At 38.0% G+C, this 18655-nt stretch overlaps 3 protein-coding genes across 3 annotated transcripts in view; all 3 read right to left on the reverse strand.

Annotated features, from left to right (window-relative positions):
* Dtn (transmembrane protein 132C dtn) overlaps window positions 1-18655 on the reverse strand; it is a 101364-nt gene that overhangs the window by 32863 nt on the left and 49846 nt on the right. The window lies entirely within an intron of this gene.
* Pla2 (phospholipase A2) lies at window positions 38-3297 on the reverse strand. Its single transcript, XM_071784007.1, has 4 exons — window positions 3045-3297; window positions 2323-2482; window positions 711-863; window positions 38-287 (listed from the first exon to the last, which is right to left on the reverse strand). Exons 1-4 carry the CDS (start codon window positions 3187-3189, stop codon window positions 128-130), a joined length of 618 nt encoding a protein of 205 aa, XP_071640108.1. The 5' UTR covers window positions 3190-3297; the 3' UTR covers window positions 38-127.
* LOC139816283 (uncharacterized) lies at window positions 5100-11506 on the reverse strand. The gene is made up of 5 exons (XM_071783689.1): window positions 11327-11506; window positions 9133-9378; window positions 7891-8151; window positions 6081-6293; window positions 5100-5711 (listed from the first exon to the last, which is right to left on the reverse strand). Exons 1-5 carry the CDS (start codon window positions 11504-11506, stop codon window positions 5196-5198), a joined length of 1416 nt encoding a protein of 471 aa, XP_071639790.1. The 3' UTR covers window positions 5100-5195.

The raw sequence follows: 18655 nt of genomic DNA on the forward strand, positions 1-18655 counted from the left end.
AAGAGCGGTTTTATTGGCACTTATTTAACTACGGCATAGTTGACAGGCATAGTCGATTGCGAATTTATACGATTCTACACGCGTATGACGTTTCCTCCAGTGGTCGGCGATTCCGCAAAATAGACTTCTATCGGTCTGCGAATGAGGTGCTGGAATCGAGTGATCGAATATGACGGCCGGCCATCACCATCCGGTGGTCGTTTTGGAAATACGTGGGTACGTCGAACCACTGATACATCTTCGGTTGGCTTTCGTCCAGCTCGTACTCCAAACAGCGTCTAGGAATGCTGCCAAGAGATCGTTAGCACATCGTTCTTAAAAGTTTCGAATGCTCGCGATAATATGCGGCTTTTTCGAATCATATGTATTCTACGGTCGCGTATACGTATAGAATTCTCTTACGTTTTCAATAATATACGTCGTATCGGAAATATGTACGCGGCGTATTGGAAAAGAAAATATAAATAAAATACCATTGAATAGATATTACGCAGATCCAACTTGAAGCGAAAAATGTATTTATTTACACGGATATAATTCCCGATGCATATCGGAATATGATCAGGAAGCAATGAAACTGAACACGATTCGTACATGCGTATTAAAATAAAATCGCGATAAGATCGATGAATCTCTCGTGAATGCCTGGCCCATTTGAAAATCGAGCACCGACTCGCTATTGCCAAGACTCTAATACGCTTACGACTCACAGTGAATGCCGTTTGCAGCCAACGATGGGATAGTCTTCGCGGAAGCACTTCGTGTCTAACACACTGAAGTAGAGGAAGCCGACCTTCGCGCTAACGAGTTCCTCCGAGCTGTGGAGACAGTCGTAGAACCTCTCGTCGCAGGAGCAGTGTAGCCTGATTTTGCACATTTCACGACGCTTTATCAGATTACTCGGTACAAAAAGCGACCTCGCTTCATTTCAATTTAAGATTACTTATACGATCGTTGTGAGAAATACGAAATGGTGACGTTTGTAAGAAAGTGCTTTAAGAATAAGAATAAGATCGCGACGGATAATTGAGGGATTTATACCAAGAGTGAACTAAGGGAAAAAAGTCTACTTTAAACACGAAGGCACATGTCTAAAGTACAGCTTAAAAATTACAAGCTTAGTCCACTCTTGTTCTAAATCCTCTGTTTTATTTTGCATCCTGGAACGCTAACAGGAATCAGCGATTACTAAGGCTAGTAATTTTTTTCGATAATTTTTTGGATAATATTTTTTTGGCGCATATTTGCCCTACAAGTATTTAATATTTTCCATTACGATTAGTAGACGATCAATATTGCAGTGTTTTAATTTTTCTCACACATGAATTATTGGATATTTTGATATATTTTTCATAAAATTATATTCTGGTGAACATTCCAGTTAACGCAAACATCGGATATATTTGCAACAGTTTCAAATTACTGCGACCTAGTAATAATATATAAAACGTTTTCAATATGTTATAAGGCAAGCTTTTAAAATCGTTTTTTTCCGTCCTACTGCATATCGTAAAAAAATTACCTACGTAATTAATATACCAAGTTTGTAATAATGCGCGACGTCGTATATCAACGTCAAACGTCAGCCGCAACTATAGTAAGACACGCACGAAACTTGGTAACTGTTCCAGTTGCGTGAAATCGCACAACAGACTCGCTGCTGCGGACTAATTCATTGACTTTCTTCTACAATTACTATACTGAATCTTTTCGCATGACAAAGTGATATCAGATACGATGCGCATGGATGAAAAATGCTCGTGTATTTCATATAAAAGAAAAATGAAATATTAATTTTTTTCTTTCGTTTTTCAGACACTTCGTATTCAATAACGTAAAACTTCGTTTATCTATATTGCATTTAGGTGTTCAACTTTTCCATTAGTTATCGATATTTGTAACATGACACAAGTGCATGTGTTATACAAAAAATAACTATAATAGATTGCGTGTGTGCTAAAAAAAGATTATACGTATATATTTTCCTCTACATTGATACAGTCCAACGCTCACGAGTTAACAATATTTTTTTTCCATTATGCCACGAATTACATCAAGCATCTTTAATAAAGTTAACATGTTTTTATAAAAATAATAGCAGACACGATACAAAAATATCTAATGTACCAAATATAGATACTAAAGATTCAAAGATATAAAGGCTCGATAACTTTATAACCTTTTCGGGTCATAGTTTTCTCACACATTTCGTAAAGATATTATAAGAATTCTCAACAAAATTCAATTAATATTTCAGTTTTTCCTTATCAGCTCATTAAAAAGGGGTTGACATAAAAAACATTGTTCTAATTTAATCTTCACCTGGTATAAAAAGCAGAATTGGTCAGGCCGTGTTTGGTCTGCATCGGTTCGATTATATCTTTGCAATTATCGTGTTCGCGACAACATGCGTCAGTCATCGCGAATACTCCCAAATCATTCGGACCATCCGCTATATTACCACTGCCGCACCATTTTGTCCCTGATAAAAATTCAAACGAACGAAGAACGAATGAGTTCTCTAGAAAATTCTCTCCACGTCATTAAACACAAAGAGAATAGTTATTTTACGATAATAATTATAAGACTCTTAAACCATCCATTATGTTGTATTAATGTGCAAAAAATTATACAAATCTTTTTTGCACTACACTACTACTTGTGGAAATAAATGAAATTTTTATCATTTGCATGACACAAAATAAACTGTTAAAATATTACTATAAAAATTTAATCTTTTTTATATCCTATATTCTTCAGCAAAAATAGATTTTATAACAGACCAATTTAATTTTGCAATATTTTTCATAAATCGAAAAAAAAGAATTATCAATATAGTTCTTAAATTCTATCAAATATATGAACGGTAGGAATTATTTTATCTTAACCGTATATTATACGGATGGTTACTTACAATATTGCAATTTAATGATAAAGAAAATTTAAGTAATAATCATACTTTCCTTCTTTTTAAAAAGAATTGTACACACGTACGTTATAATATGATCGTATTGATAAAAATATGTCACTTGAATGAATCCCACCTGGAAATATAAAGGCCGGCTGAAACGTAGTTTCGCGAAGATCATTGCTGTCGGTCCCGCTGTTGTTTGGAAATGCGATATGCCATCCGCGGATATTTCGGGATATTAATAAAAGCACGGAAAGCAACACAATAGTTGGACTCATCGCGACGGAATCCTACTGTCGTTTTAACGAAGGTAGAAAAAAGACTCCCTTTTATACAGTATAACGAGAATCTTCGTCCGTGCGCTCCATTTCGTTTTTAAGCCATCTAATCGCTCGAGTTACGCCCGGCGTACGAAAGAGGCGACTATTGCGTTGTGCGTTTGCATTTCCTGCGATGGAATTAATCTGCTTCGAGATAACAAAGCCAGGTTCTAAAAGGGAGAATTATCAAAGGTCTTCCTCGACATGCCCAAAAAAACACGGCGCCGAAGCAAACGGCGAAGTTTGCGCGATAAACTAATACGGTTAAAGTTAAATCTAATTTTCATGAAGGATAGAGATAAATTAACGGTCGAGTGTATTAAAAAGAAAGAAGCACTACAATACGTCTTTAAACTGAATAAAATTACTTAAATATCATCAACAGTTGTTTTCTTGACAAAGGTATGAAGACTTTGTAACTATTAGTAAGACTTTGTTACTATTTTGTAAGTTATCTCTTTTTAGTAACCAAACGTTGACAATATTCAAATTAAAAAATTGGAGTACGCGATCTAATTAAGCGACGAGTATTATTATTCACCGTTAATGAAATCAACCAGTGAATAATCGCGTACGAATTTCAGTGAGAATTGCGTTTTACGCAACCAAGTCATACAAGAAAGCAAACCAAAAATTTATTTTTACGGTAGGTGAGAACGTTTTTTTTCCACGACACATGGGTGCGATAAAGGTTTTCGAAATAGCATTTCTATGGGCAAACTTCTCCAAAGAGAAACGCGAATTCAAGTGTAGATTTAAATGGACCGCGCGGGATACTCTCATTTCGGAAACAAACGAAAACTCGCCTTCGACTGGATTTTTTTCCCCCGTGGTCGAAGTGGCGAGAGTGGCAGTCTCCATTTGCTCCACCCTTAAAGTGAATGCAACACATTCAATGGCATGTGCTTGTCGTACACTGTTTGTTTCGATAGCGTGATCGTGTGATAGCGCTTGATATCAAAGTAAATCCTATAGGGCTAGAAGAGACTCGCGGGCGCGAGTTAGAGTGAGCGGGTTATGAACCCCGGAGCTGACCAGCATACGTCAATATTGTGCAACCGTGATACCAATAATAACTCGACCAATAATCGATTTGCCGAGTTGTTGTTGCCGATACGGTAGCCGATACGGTAGGCGAATTGACAAAACGCACGGTGGAACAGGCGGTTTTGGAAAATAACAGACACGTGCCCTCAAAGAATATCGATCACTTCCGCTGCTCCGAAAGAAGAAATAAATTTTATACGTGTACTTCTGTCTCGTCACCGGGGAATCTATTACTTTTCTTCTATTATTTATTCTATTATTTATTTTCTATTAATACTTTTCTCGTACGTGTAACAAAAAACACGAATAGGCAGAAAATTATATAAACGATGCAACGATTCATAATTTAATACGTTGCGCGCGTATTCTTCAAACTGTATCGTGGCTTATATTCGTCCTTTTATGATAACAGTAATCGTTACCAAGATAAATGTTACTCAATACATTATATATGACGTTTCAGTTGCAATCGCGCATGATTATAAATCAAAGATAATTATACAACACCGACGTTGGATGATTATATGACAAAATGAAATGTAATGTGGAATGCATCTGAGAGCTAATTTGTATATATTAATTACAATTTACAAATCTCATGTGAAAAGTGTGTGTGGAACTTGGTTCTTCAATATAATAAAATCACAATTGAGATTGTGATTATAAATTAACAATTTCGTGATTACACGTATAACGTGATCATTTTTTATTTTATCTAAAAAATTATACGAATAATGTTTCCTAACGTTGAGAAGATCTTGTTCTCTTATAATTCTTCATAACACAAGTAATATTATGTGAAAGCTTACGCACATGTGCATACATAAAAAAATCTTATAATTAAAAATTACTTCGATTCGATTGGTTCGATCGCGAAAACACCATATTGTGATGTACGGAAAAATACTTTACAATAGTTACGTGCAATCGCACTCCAAAATATCATCGAGATTCGGACAGAGAAAGTGGCGGATATTACGCGGCCCGACCAGACCCTCCTGACGACGCGCGCAGTCTGCCAGCCACAGTCCAACAGCTGTTACACGCTCGGGCGACACCGGCGGACCGATTCCAGATACCCGGAAGATTGTTTCCAGACGACCCGCCTCCACCTCCGCCCGCATCCTCTTCAGGAACTCTTTCAGCGGGTCGGGCGGTGGCGTCTGGTCGCTCTCGGATTCGTCGAGGCATCGGCAGATCTCCGACGAGTTTTCAAGACCGATCCAAGTAGTCGTAGTCTCGGAGTCGATCGCTTCCGCTTCCCCTATGACACCCTCCTCACTCTCCAAGTTAAACTCGAATGCATCATCAGTTGTCTCCCGCACATCGACGTTGCGTTCCGAAAAGCTCTTGCTAGTAATACCGCCATTATGCTCGATGTGATCGATGATCGAAGGAATGACAGGATGCTCGAACTTCGCCTCGACCGTTGACTAAACAAATGTTCAACCGTTTGTCACCGGCGATTGGAATTATTGAAATTAATAAACGATGTAATAGTTAAATCATATAAATTTCGCGTATAACTATTTAATAAGTAAATAATTTAACAAAAAGAAAACAAGTTTTAGACGTGACGTATGAGAGATCTTTAAGTGTTCAAAAATATTTAAGCGTTCTTTTTTTACACGATTATCACTATACAAAGAATAAATCGAGATTAAAATCTACTTTTCACAGATCAACGAGGATATGGCGGGATACTCTGTATATTTTACGATGTAATCGCCCGGTCGCAAAATTCAAAGTGACTGATCGTTTTTCCTGCGTTTTTCCAGCGTGTCCGGCGACCGGCGACGTACCTCGCTCATCCCTCCTCGGAAAACGTGACCATCAATCGATTCGATCTCAATTTCGGTTTTATCGCTGGCGACAGACTGTCTCGCCAACACTATGTCGATGTCGGAGTGCTCCGGGTCATCCCCATAATCCTTCAAGATCTCGAGGCTTTTCGAAGGTCGCTTTTCGCGAGGCGCTTTCCCGCAAACATCCTCGTCAGTGCTTCTCGCCTCCTCCTGATACGTGCTTGATTGAATACGAATCGATCGACCGTATAAAGCCGAAACGTCCCGGTGTAGACGGAAAGAAATTATCTGTCCCGATTTAACGTAATCTCGACAAAGTTAATGATGGTCTTTGAAAGCGTTGTAAATTATTATCAGGAGAGTACGAATACTAAAAAGATTACTATCTTATCAAATATATATTCCAACAAATGTGTTTAATATTTACGATTTAATTTAAAGCGTGTATCTTACACAACTATAGGATTATAATCTTCTTATATATTATCGCGACGCTACGTAAAGTCCACGATCGCGATGCATTAATTCAGAAGTCACTTTCCATGCAAGTCACTTCCGTACAAAGTTGCGCGGAGTTGTTAATATTTTCCGTAATCTTCATGTGAACTGGTTAATTTTGCTCTTGCTCCGAAAAGCGAGTCCGAAACGCAAATGCGTATATGAAATATGCAGCGCTGTTTGTAATGAGAAGTAGTTAGCAGTACAGAGTGGATATTGTATGGCGAAAGCAGCTTACTCCGCGCATACGCAGGCTTATTGGCAAAATTTTACTCCGAAAATTTATTAAATTTTACTCATCACGCGCACGTTATTACATGCCTGTAATTTCCCAACTGTAACTTCCATATCACGATTCCGACACATGTATATAGCTATCTATTTATTTTAACATAATACTAAATGTATGTATCAATTTAATATTTATGCGTCGAAATAGAGAATTATTAGCATGTCATATTAATGCCTTAATTAATCAGTTATTTAAATATTGCTAAATTATATTATAATTAATAAAGGTAAATTTGTGTCGTAACGATTAAAACGTCGCAAGTTTCCTTTTAAACGTATACTGAATAAATGGAAATGCACGCCTTGCGATTATTAAATCATTATAAAATATGCAGACGTATATGCAACCGTCCGCGTTGTTCTCTTCAGAGAAAGACTGTTATAACTTTGTTATAATTATAACGCTTTGTGGCGGTTGGTTAAAGTGCACGTTATATATGCTTAATCCAAATAACTCTCTACCATGCATGAATTACGTATATAAATAAATGTCAAATCTGCTCAGAATCGTGCTAATATGAATCAAGTCTATTTATTTCAACGATAAATATATGTGAGATGTTTATTTCTGAAAAAATATTTTTGTACTATTTGTATGCAATATAGGTATATCAAATGTTACACGAATCAACCCGGATTATTATGCAATCTATCTTTGAGACAAATGTTGTTTGTCTTCGATAATTTTGCATTCTAAAGATTAATTTCAAATTTCATGAAAAACAATGCTATAGGCTCACTTTCCTCGAATTTTCAAGCATTTGGGACACATTTCCTCACAAAATTGACTCTTATCTCTATTCGTATTCCTTACCAAGATTACCTACGAACTCTCCGATAGAAATATTAGACGGAGAAAATAGGATATTCCAGAACTATCTCATTAAGGGTCCCTGGAGCGATTTTTTTTTTACGATCCAATAAGATAAAACAAAGAGTTACCCCGTTACTGAACGAGAGCCGCGTCAGGCCGGATATTTTATTCAACTGGAAGAGAAATGCCACGACTGGCCGATACCTTTTCCGTCGCTGCGAACTCACAGCTGCAAGCTCTCGTCGTCAAATCGATCGTGCCAGACGACGGCTCCGAGACGGACGTTGTCGCGTCGTGCGGGGAATCGGTGCGCTCGGCTTTGCGACGGTGAGGCTCGCCGCCGCAATCGAGATCCGCCAGATATCCGTAGAGATCCAAGAAAATCCTCAAGGGTATCATAGCCGAGCCGCCTTCCGGCTCGTGCGTCAGTAATTCGCACACGTATATCATCGTCTCAAAAAGATTCTAAAGCGGGCGTAACGTAAATTATAACCACGCCCGCGCCGACCGAACGCAACTAACGATATTAACAACATTACAATAATTAGTACCAAGCTGGATTTTCTTAACGTAAACGTAAGATATTGCCGTATAAAAGAAAGCATCTCATGATTTTTGTTAAAATGTAAAAATCTGAAAAGCTATGTATTGTTAACGTTATACTCGTATTTATTGACATACACGCGCGTGTATGTGTTGTGAAAGTAAAATATCCGGACAAATATTTTATCTGACGTTTGTTCATTATTTTGTTTTCGTCGAAAATTTATTGTATATTTCTCGCAAAAAAGATTAAAAAATATCGATTGTAATGCGTATGTAGCAAAAGCATTGCTGTATCTTTTAATCAATCGTGATTCCGAATTGTTTTATTTGCGAATGTCCAATACAGTTAATGGCTCTTCTATTATTACCACTGTGTTAAAAGTTCAAAAGTTGGCAGCTGTCGCTCATATAGATTGCTATCCAGTTAATATCGCTATATCACACTTTTAGTTTGTTCTAATTGTAACTTTCACAGTGCAAATTTTCACAGCAACACATAAAAGAAAGAATAGTCCGTTTTTTCCATTTTGTATATTAAATACCTTCTGTCATTTCACCTACTATAATAATTAACTTATGTCTTGTTTATAGGCTTATAATAAATAAAAATTAATATCTTTTTTAAACTTAATAATGAATTAAAGTCAGTTATAGGTTTTTTATGTTCAACAAATTCTCACGAATATAAAAATGCGGAAATCGTTCCGCATACATATATTATGCTAGTATTAACGATGATACATGTTAATGGATTGATAAAAAATAATTCTGAAAATGGGATATTTTCACGAAAAGCAAAAATCCGAGAGAAAAATTCGTCATGTTTCCCGATTCCGATATCAGACACACTCGAACATGCTATAAAGAGATATTGTTCCACTAGTAGCGCTTATAACTCACATTTCCTAAAAATCCACAGGCGACCGCGAGGAATCGATAAAAGTCACAGTATTCTTTATCCTGCAATAAACCGGCAACCATAAAAAGCTGATAAAGACCCGTCTCGGGTAAATCCAATCCTCGCCAGTCCTGCAGGAGGGCTTTCAGGCAGATCTTGTTCACGTGACCGAATCTGTTGAGCAGGGTCCTCAGGTAACCGGGCGTGATGCCCGAGGGGTGTATAAAGGGTGGATATTCCAGTCTATCCTACAGGGACAATATCGCGGAGGTCGAGATTGTTTACGGTCAGTTAACAATCGGCCGTGGTTCGGCCATCGATAATGCCTGTCGCACGTACGTATATATACATAATGCGCATAACGCGAAGCCGTTACGAATCGGTTTCACTGGCATTAGACGCGCCTGTCGAGTCGTCGAGTGTGTCGCGCGGCATTTCCGTCCCGAAACGCATCTCGCTTCCCAGGAGCGCGAATTACGCTGATATTTGTCTTCAGCGCTCTCTCCCTCATTCGGTTCCTATTCTGAGAGCGACGTACGTACGTCGGAAATATCGCTCTATAAGCAAGTATCGCGTGTCAGCTACGCGGTAACGCGATATCCCACAGATAAACGGGGAATTCCAGTTAACAATGATAACGATGACGCGTGCGCGCGCGTTGTTGTGAATAATAGTTGCAAATTAGATTGCGCGCGCTGTAAATTAATCGGTAAAATGCACGAATGTCATAAAGGAGAGAGAGAAACAGAGACAAGGGAGGAGGGAAGAGGGAAAAGGTATAGTACACTGCACTGGATGTTTCATGAGGAGATATATGCAACTTTAGCAGTATAATTTGACAAAATTGAACGCAATTTCGCGTTTGCGAACATTCGAGCCATGGTATAATTGAGGAGTTATTTAACATCAAAAAGCTTCAGCAAAAGCAAGCTTTTGAGCAAAAGATAGAATAACGTCCATTAAAACTAATTTGAGGTAAACTTCTCACACATTAACAGAATAATATATGCGATGTTTTAATTAACAAGAAAAAGTTAACAAAATTTAGAAATTTCACGGAACATTTAATATATCATATACCTAGGCAAAAATAAGTTGTGCCCGAATAAAATTAAAAACAACAAAATCGATATGACGCTATAAAGAACTTGATTGGCCATCGAATTAATTTCGTTAACCTATGCATTTTGCCAACAATTATATTCATTAATTTGCGTTGTATTGAAGAGTTTGCATTGTCGATAACGTACGAATAATGATAAATGATATTAATAATGAGAATAATAATATTGCGGTGTTAATATGATTACGGTACAAATGATTTATGCGCAAAATATCGAATGTTTAAAAATTAATGTAGCTCAATTTTTATATTTAATTATTTTTAAACCTATTTCGGCGCAGATTTTAACTTTTAATTATCGATCAATTGCGTTCGAGAGAAAGATCGCGCGGCCCACCGCACCGGTTCGTAACTTCTCTTTAATGCTGTTATCCTACAACTAGAATTGCGCAAACTTATAATTACAGACATCCGGAAGAACGCGAATGGACGAACTCAGGAGATGAACGTGCCTTACTTTGACCTGCTTCGCGAATAATATAATAATAATGAATATTCGCAAGAGCGATGTAATAGATCGATTGGCGCGCATGGAATTTCCATTAATTTTTATCTTGTACAAAATATTTTTAGAAATATTTTCTAATAAGTTTTTCCTGCGCTGCTCGAGTTTGAAGAAATGGGAAAGGAGAAGCGAAAGATTGAAAAGAACGAAATAAATATTAAAGATGGATTAATAATGACAAATAAATTATATTGCGCCGGATAATTCTAGTAATCAAAAAGTTATTACTTTCTCTTCCCTCCTTCCCTATATTAAATATTAACACACATAGTCCCATGTCCCATCGATGTTTCTTCAAGGAAAACTTGTTTGAACGAGAAGTAGACTTAGGATTACAAAAATGTTCTCTCTCCGAGATGGAGTAGCGCGTATAAGTTCAATTTTGATATTTCTCGAAAGTTTAAAATCCTTATGTTGATTTTTTTCCAAGCTAAGTTTTCCTCATAACATGAAATTGCGCATGTTTCATGATGAATAATGGATCCGAGGAAAGGTAATACGAGTAGAAAAGGAGATCGCAAAGCTCGACTGACGCGAGAACGACGTGTTTGCACAAAAAGGAATGTACCTTCGCCGGAGGCACCTCGCCGTTCGCCAGAGCGCGGAAATACGCGGCGGTCCATCGCAGAAGATCGTGCGGCTGCGTGCGAATTGCCGCTTTCGTGTAGAGTTTCAGAATATGCGGGAACGTCGGTGGTATGTTTATCTGTTGGCCGCAGTAAATCCGCTTGGTCTGCGAATCTGACATTGTGTGCGCGCTCGCGGAGGGAAAGAAGGCCAAGACAAGCGGAAGAGAGACAAGAGACGAACGGAACGAGATTCGACGTGAAACGATTCGATTGATTTGCACGAACCGCCCGTCGCTTGTTGCCTGCCGCCGTTGCCACGCCGTCGCGCCGTCATATTCTATTTTCTTTGAAGAACTGTCGATGGGTATACAGGAAACAGCGATACGAACAAGGAGCTCTACATAGTTTCACGAATTGTGGCGAGGATTGTCGTTCTCGAGTTGTGATAGATAGATAGTAAAATGGAATATATTTCAGAATGCATAATACGAAAACGATGATTTTGGAAAAGAGAGAGAGAGAGAGAGGGGGGGAGGGGGAACTTTTATTCTTTTCAAAGAACTTATCTTTTATTTTGTTGTAGAAAAATTAATTGTGTAATATACATTTTTATACATTATTTGACACAGGAAATTAATAGACTATGACACTATTAGTTATATTTATTTAATTAGTTATATAATTGTTTCTTTTTGTTATTAAAAATTTTTAGTCTGTCGTGCCACGCATGTAACGTTGCTTTAGCTTTAGCAGCTGTTCTTCGGGAGAAAACCTTTAGATTAAACAATGAAACAAAGATTTATCTGAACATGTACAATTTGAAAGAGATAAGTTATCTAATAAGCTATCTATCTTTACATAAATTTTGTATCGTAATCCAAAGCCTCCCTATAATTCGCGGAAAATTCCGCTAAAGTCCTCCACAGGGAATTTAACACACGCTTCCAGCGAACTTAAACTGCAATAACCACGATCGATGAAACATTGAAAACGTACTTCATTTTACGAGAGGACACGTCGGACCTTTTAAAATTTAACTAGTCGATCGATTATTTGATTCCCATGTGCAGCTTTTATATCTACTCGTTCAATTTCGGCCAATCTACCACAATTAAGACGTATCTATCAACCTATTTTTTAAACTTCGTAATAAACCTTATAATAAAATATTTTGAGCAGCGAGTCTATCCATCTGGGTAAGTGGTCGTTTTTTCGATCTTATTTTAAATATACTTAATCTAATGTAACCATAGTTCTGCAAATGAAAGAGTGTTGATATACGTCACGTACAGAAATTTAAATTAACAAATCCGCGGATGATACATAATGTCAATTAAAAAATATGAAATTCCGAGAAAATTGCGATACGCAAGTTTGCAAATTCGAAATTTTTTAAATTCGAATGTTTGATTTAATTTCATAAAATTTAGAGGTAGTTCTTAAGATACGTGCACAATCATCCATGGCCGCGACCTCAATGAACATACATTGTATATGTGCACCGTCAATATTTTTACAAACGCGATGAAAGCTCGATGAATTATCTGGAACAATAAGACCAATACGCCGACCACCTCCGACACTCTCAATGGAATACAAATGGTACTGGGCAAACAACAGAGATCGACAGCCCTCTGGAAATCGAATACTTGCCACCACCGGTGTCCTCCACCACCACGTCAGAATCAATGATCGATCCGACCCCATTCCTCCCTTTACATTATTACGACCCTCATTCTATTACCCGTACGTCGGCACATATACATTTCTCGATATACGGCCTCTATCGCTTTTGTCGCGATGCATAAATGAAACATTCCTATTCAGCGCACTTGCACTGCTCAGGCTTCCCTGCGTTCTGCGTTGCCTTTTAACATGTGTAGAAAGTATGTTCCGAATAAGATAACTTGATTTTGACTTTTCTTCAGCTCATATTCTATCGACTCGATTAGTGATTCGGTATACTAATTGACGAACATTGAACGAATTAAGGATTAAGAATAGAGGTAAGTAGTAGCACAGAATTGAATTCTCGCCTAATTCGATATCAACTGAATACTTTAATAAAGGGAGGATATATAATTTCGAGAATATTAATGTGAGAAATATGAAATAAGTTGGAAAAATAAATTAGAAGGTTACAATAAACTTGGATTATTCCTAGGAAAAATCAAGGTAAAATTTCTTTAAGAATAGAGCATCAGTAAATTAATATTGGATACCAATGCGATTAATTATCTCGAGAGAGAGATACTCGTATATATAAATTTGCTACAGTATTAAATTATATCTTATCTTGAAACAGTTTCTATCTGCATTCCTGTTGTTATCGATAAATTAATGAATAGCTGTAATAAATTAGCAAGATCGGATAAAGTTCTCGTTAAAGAAAAGTTCAAGTGTCCAAGAGAGATCGTTGATAATTATTAGCATACTTTTAAGAAATAATATTAAAAATCTATCAGAAATTAAAAAGTCATAATCAATAGCAGACTGTAATCAGAGTTTTGTTACGAAAAAATTGCAAGCAAATTTTCTGAGTAACAGTTTGCCGTTTCCCTTTTTGAATCCGCTCTTTATCTCCCTTTTTCATTCTCTCTCTCTCTCTCTCTCTCTTTCTCTAGATGCCCGTATTTCCCTCCGGCGAACATCTCGGAGGGTAATCGCTGAAATAGTTTTCAATCGATCGATCGCCAGCCGCGGGTGCGCCGCGGAAAAAGAGCGCGCGCGCGCGCGCGCCGTCCGCCTACCGCAATTCGCGACCGTTATACGCGGCGCGGCATATCATCCCCCTCTGTTTCGTCGCGAGCTCTGGCTCCGGGAATATCGGGAGCCTTGGGTTCAAATAGCGAGCGGAAGCAATTTCGTCGTCCTTCGGGAATGGCCTTGGCACGACCGCCGCCGCCGGGAGCCGGGACGTCGCTCGGCGTCCCGCCGCATCAATCGTCCATTGAATGAAACTCGGTTGTGGGCTGCGGGCTGCGGGCATGGGGAGCGTAATAAGCGTCGTGAAACCCATAAAATCGAAGCCGCTGCTGGTATATCGTCCTTTGACGTACATCGCCGTGAATTAAAAAAATGCAGCCGCCTGGGACGGTTATTAATCAAAAGAGATGAATCGTTCGAACGTAACGTCCGCTTTCTTTTTTTTCTTTTACAGCGAGACGTTTCGCGTCGAGCGGAGACTTAGCGGTTGGAACGGACGTCGGTGAACAACGAAATCGTGCGCTAATGGCGACGACGAGGGAAATTTATGTGCGTGAGAGGATTGCGAGCGATGCTGGCTGAATTATTAGGATGGTTTTGGGCGAACGTTTTAACTGTACCATCCTTCTGCTGGGCGTTAAGCGGAAAATGAATGTCCCGCCTGCGTGCGTGTGAATATTGAAATTTTATCTCAAAGAATCTACGTATACTATATTCGCGTATTCGCACATCCAGATGGGGAAAATATTTTCACCGAGATTTTCACGTAATAGGATTTTTTAGAATTAATTTCACGCAAAGAATGAAAAACAAAGACATCGAAACGTAAAACATTTCAATGTTATTCGGGTGTCTTTTTGATAATTCTATAAAATGTCTTTGAAATATTAACCTTTGTTGTGCACACTTCTTCAAAATTACGTATTGTGCACAGGGGGTCCATTAGACCCCAGTCACTTTTAAACGTTTATTACAGACGTACAATTCGTTATTTTGACTCAAACAAAATTGCTGGCTATTGTTCAAAGCTTCCAAAATAAGGTCTAATAGGTTTCATTAATATTTTGCAACATAAAAGAATTATAAATGATATGTTAACTAAAAAACCGAAAAATGGACTTTTCACTTAAAAATGCATAAAAAATTCAATTTTTAATATTTTTTAATAATTTTTCCGGGATTACTTTCTTGAAATACTACACTTTCAAGGAAAAATATTAGTTTATAGCGGAGTTGAAAAAAAGTATATTTATATATATTTATATTGCTATGAAATCACGCGTTTTTCAACTTTTCACCACTGCCAAGAGCAGACTAAAGCCGGGCGGGCAAAACTATGTATAGGATCTTGAAGTGTTATCCCTAAACTACAGGTAGATCGGCAGCACAGGTCCCGATCCGCATTGTACGTATTAGAAAAACGCGTTTGAAAATACGCTGGGGTCTAAAAGACCCAGTGTGCACAACAAAGGTTAAACTCAAATGCATGACTTGAAGACGTCATAATATCTTGTAGGAGAAATTACGGAGACGTTGGATAACTCTGGCGATGTATCGTCATTACATATGAACTAAATGACAATGACTTTTGACTCCTTTGGTTTCGCGAACAATGCTATAAAGACGACGGGAGCTGACTTGTTCGTTCTTCGACCCGCTTTCGTGAGTTTCCGTGCAAGTAATTGCGGGACAAGTCGGTCGGCCGCGGCCGACGCGGAGCGGCAACCGTGTTCGTATATAGGTACTTCCGGCGCCTAGCTGCAAGTATTATGGCGCTTGTGGCAGCGCTCCTCGGTGCATCTGATACCGACAATGAATAGGCGGCAGGCGTAATGCATGCCGCTGTAACAGTTGCACGAAGCGAAACGACGCGGCGCGACTTTAATAACTAATATCGGAAGGAAAATGCAGAAACAAAAACGAGGTTAAATTTATAAAATTGCCGCGCCAGAGCTGATTTTCCTATAGAAAGTATACTCGCGAATTATATCTCTTTCTTTATTATCCCAGAGATACGGTCAATTTTTAATAAAATATTGCATTATTTCTTCTAAATTTTGAGAATATAAATATTCGAAATATCTCTCGAAGATTTACATAATTTGTATAAATTGTAATGTTCTACGTTGAGTTTCTGCTTGATGTGATTGAGTAATAAAATCTTATTTTTTACTTAAATTTACACCCACACACCCACCCACATACACACACACACACGCGCGCGCGCGCGCTCGCACAAACTTGATTTCAAATAATTTTAATTCAAATATTAATTACTAAGATTATTAATAATTTAATGTTGAAAGTTTTCACAAAAAAAAATTGATTTGTCAAACAAATTATTATTAAAATTAAAATTAATATGTTGCAATATTACTTAATTTGCACATCTGCAAATTAGTTTCGCCAAGTATAATACACGCGCAGCGCGAGACCGCCGTGACTCTTTTACACGAACGCACGAGTTGCAAGTACCCGAGATTTTGAGATCTCAATAATATGTTGTTACCATGCGAGATGAACGAATTGAGCCATTTGCGTAATTAATTTTGGTTAATATTCATTATGAACTGAAAGCTGGAGAGCATCGCAACTAATAAAATAATTAGTTAGCTGTGAGAACCCCTTCCTCCACATATGTACAATATGTGTGCTTATTAAGATTCGCATTATATTTCACGGCACACGCCAGATTTACTATAGCTGGTATCATAAATTAATGATATTTCGAACTAGCTGTCTAGCTAAATAACCGCGAGAGATTTAATTTTGCGCAATAATCCAAATAACGCAATCGACAAAGATTTGTGCTCGTGCAATCGGCGGAATTGGTCCGCGATTCGGCCAAGGTGTCGGTTATTAGAGCCGAGACTAATTATAGAAGCGCGACTAAATCACCCACTAGTGACACCGGTAGTTGTACCTAGCACCTGGTGCAACATTGTCTTCCATCTCGATGCACAGATTGCATCCATGAGCGGCAGCTCATGCCACGAAAGCTCGATGGATACCCTCGACATAAAGCACATTTGCATAGCAAATTCCATGGCACTCATGGCGTAACTGAAATTTTTCTCTTATACATTAACGTTTCGCTGTGTCGGTGTGTATGTGTGTGTTTCCGGTTTTAACTGTATATACACACATCCAACTATATATTATTATAAATTTTGCACAGCAATAAGGAATAAAATTTTAATTTATTCATAATACAATTAATCCCATAAATTTACTAACAATTTACTATGTAAATCAAACAAGACATTTCACAACAATTCTGAGATAATGTGTGTATAATATGAAAAATAAGTGTAAATATATTTAATATAAAATAAAGATAAATAAGTGAAATAATCAAATGTAAAGATAAACCATACAACTTTAGCCGTCTTAAAAGATTATTCAATCCTGTATCATCGATATATTATTCATAAAAATAAAATATATAAACAGATTATACGCACTTTATAGAAATGCCTTTAAATAATAATGAAGGCTGGAATTGTTCGATAAAACCAAACGTTCTGTTTCGTTGTAAGGACGCTCGCGCCAAGCGCGACATCGTTATACCATGCTCGTCAAACATAATCTTGGCGTGTTTGGCTAAATTAAACTCTCTTGGCGATTTGAGTGAAACCCAAAGCGGGTTCGATGTCGTTAGCGCAGATTAAAACGACGCGACGGCTCATTAAGCACGTCGTTCGGTAGACGTGGAATATCGTCGTAGGCCGCGACCGTGAGCGGGATGAAGCGCGTGGCGTGGCGCGGCGCGGCGCGGCGAGTATAAGGTAACATATAATATATGTCTGCCGCTCGCGTAGTTACGTGACCCGGGAACGAAAATAGATGCTCGCGCCCATTTTCCGTCACGCCGCGCGGCATACGCTCATGCAGCTTATCGCGCACGTTCCACGGCCGAAGTAATTCCGCGTCTCGGGATAAGGAAAAGCGCGCGGTGGGTTCAACAGCCTTCTCGGGACGTCGCGCGTCGGTTGCGACGCGATGCGACGCGACGCGATTTCCACGTCGTGCCGGAACTTCCGAAAAGGAGATCCGCTTTATGGAAACGCGTGCGATACATATCTGCTGCAACGTGGGACAGCCGCCAGAAATATGATGTGCAAAAATTGCGCGCGCCTTGCCCCGCATAAGTTCTCACTATAAGAATTCTCTCCACGCGGAAGTTGATAATCTTATTTTGTCGTTGCCGTTTCCTACCTCGTCGAGAGTTCCTTGATCATTTATCGATAAATCCTCGTGGCGCTATATAAAGACACGTAAAATACGTGTCTCTAAAAATCTTGATCTCATATCTTAATGTTGCTTAAGGTTCTTGAATATTCGTAAAGTTAAAAGTTGAAATCTCAGACTACTGAGTATCGATATTTCATGTTATCTGCTTTTATGATGCATTAAATTTGCATTACAACAATTAAATTGGCGAAAGCAGAAACTGAATAATGGCTAAAATAGAATATTTATTTTTTCAAATAAATCTTTCTTTTTCGATGTTATTATTACCGATTGCTTAGAAAACTTTACTGTTTGGAAAGAATTATTGTCGTATATTATATATATTAAGAATAATTTAATTAAAATATTACTTAATTTCTTGTAATATT

This window comes from Temnothorax longispinosus, chromosome 7, assembly GCF_030848805.1.
Source record: "Temnothorax longispinosus isolate EJ_2023e chromosome 7, Tlon_JGU_v1, whole genome shotgun sequence".
Taxonomy (NCBI): domain Eukaryota; kingdom Metazoa; phylum Arthropoda; class Insecta; order Hymenoptera; family Formicidae; genus Temnothorax; species Temnothorax longispinosus.

Excerpts from the sequence above, each read along its gene's own strand:
- Pla2 (XM_071784007.1), bottom strand. The coding sequence starts at position 3,189 with ATGAGTCCAACTATTGTGTTGCTTTCCGTGCTTTTATTAATATCCCGA. Across the intron at positions 864-2,322 it reads AATTCTGCTTTTTATACCAG|GCTACACTGCTCCTGCGACG; the intron begins GTGAAGATTAAA and ends GTGCAAAATCAG. Across the intron at positions 288-710 it reads GGCTGCAAACGGCATTCACT|CATTCCTAGACGCTGTTTGG; the intron begins GTGAGTCGTAAG and ends ATCTCTTGGCAG.
- LOC139816283 (XM_071783689.1), bottom strand. The coding sequence starts at position 11,506 with ATGTCAGATTCGCAGACCAAGCGGATTTACTGCGGCCAACAGATAAAC. Across the intron at positions 8,152-9,132 it reads CCTGTGGATTTTTAGGAAAT|AATCTTTTTGAGACGATGAT; the intron begins GTGAGTTATAAG and ends CGCCCGCTTTAG. Across the intron at positions 6,294-7,890 it reads AGTTCGCAGCGACGGAAAAG|GAGGAGGCGAGAAGCACTGA; the intron begins GTATCGGCCAGT and ends AGCACGTATCAG.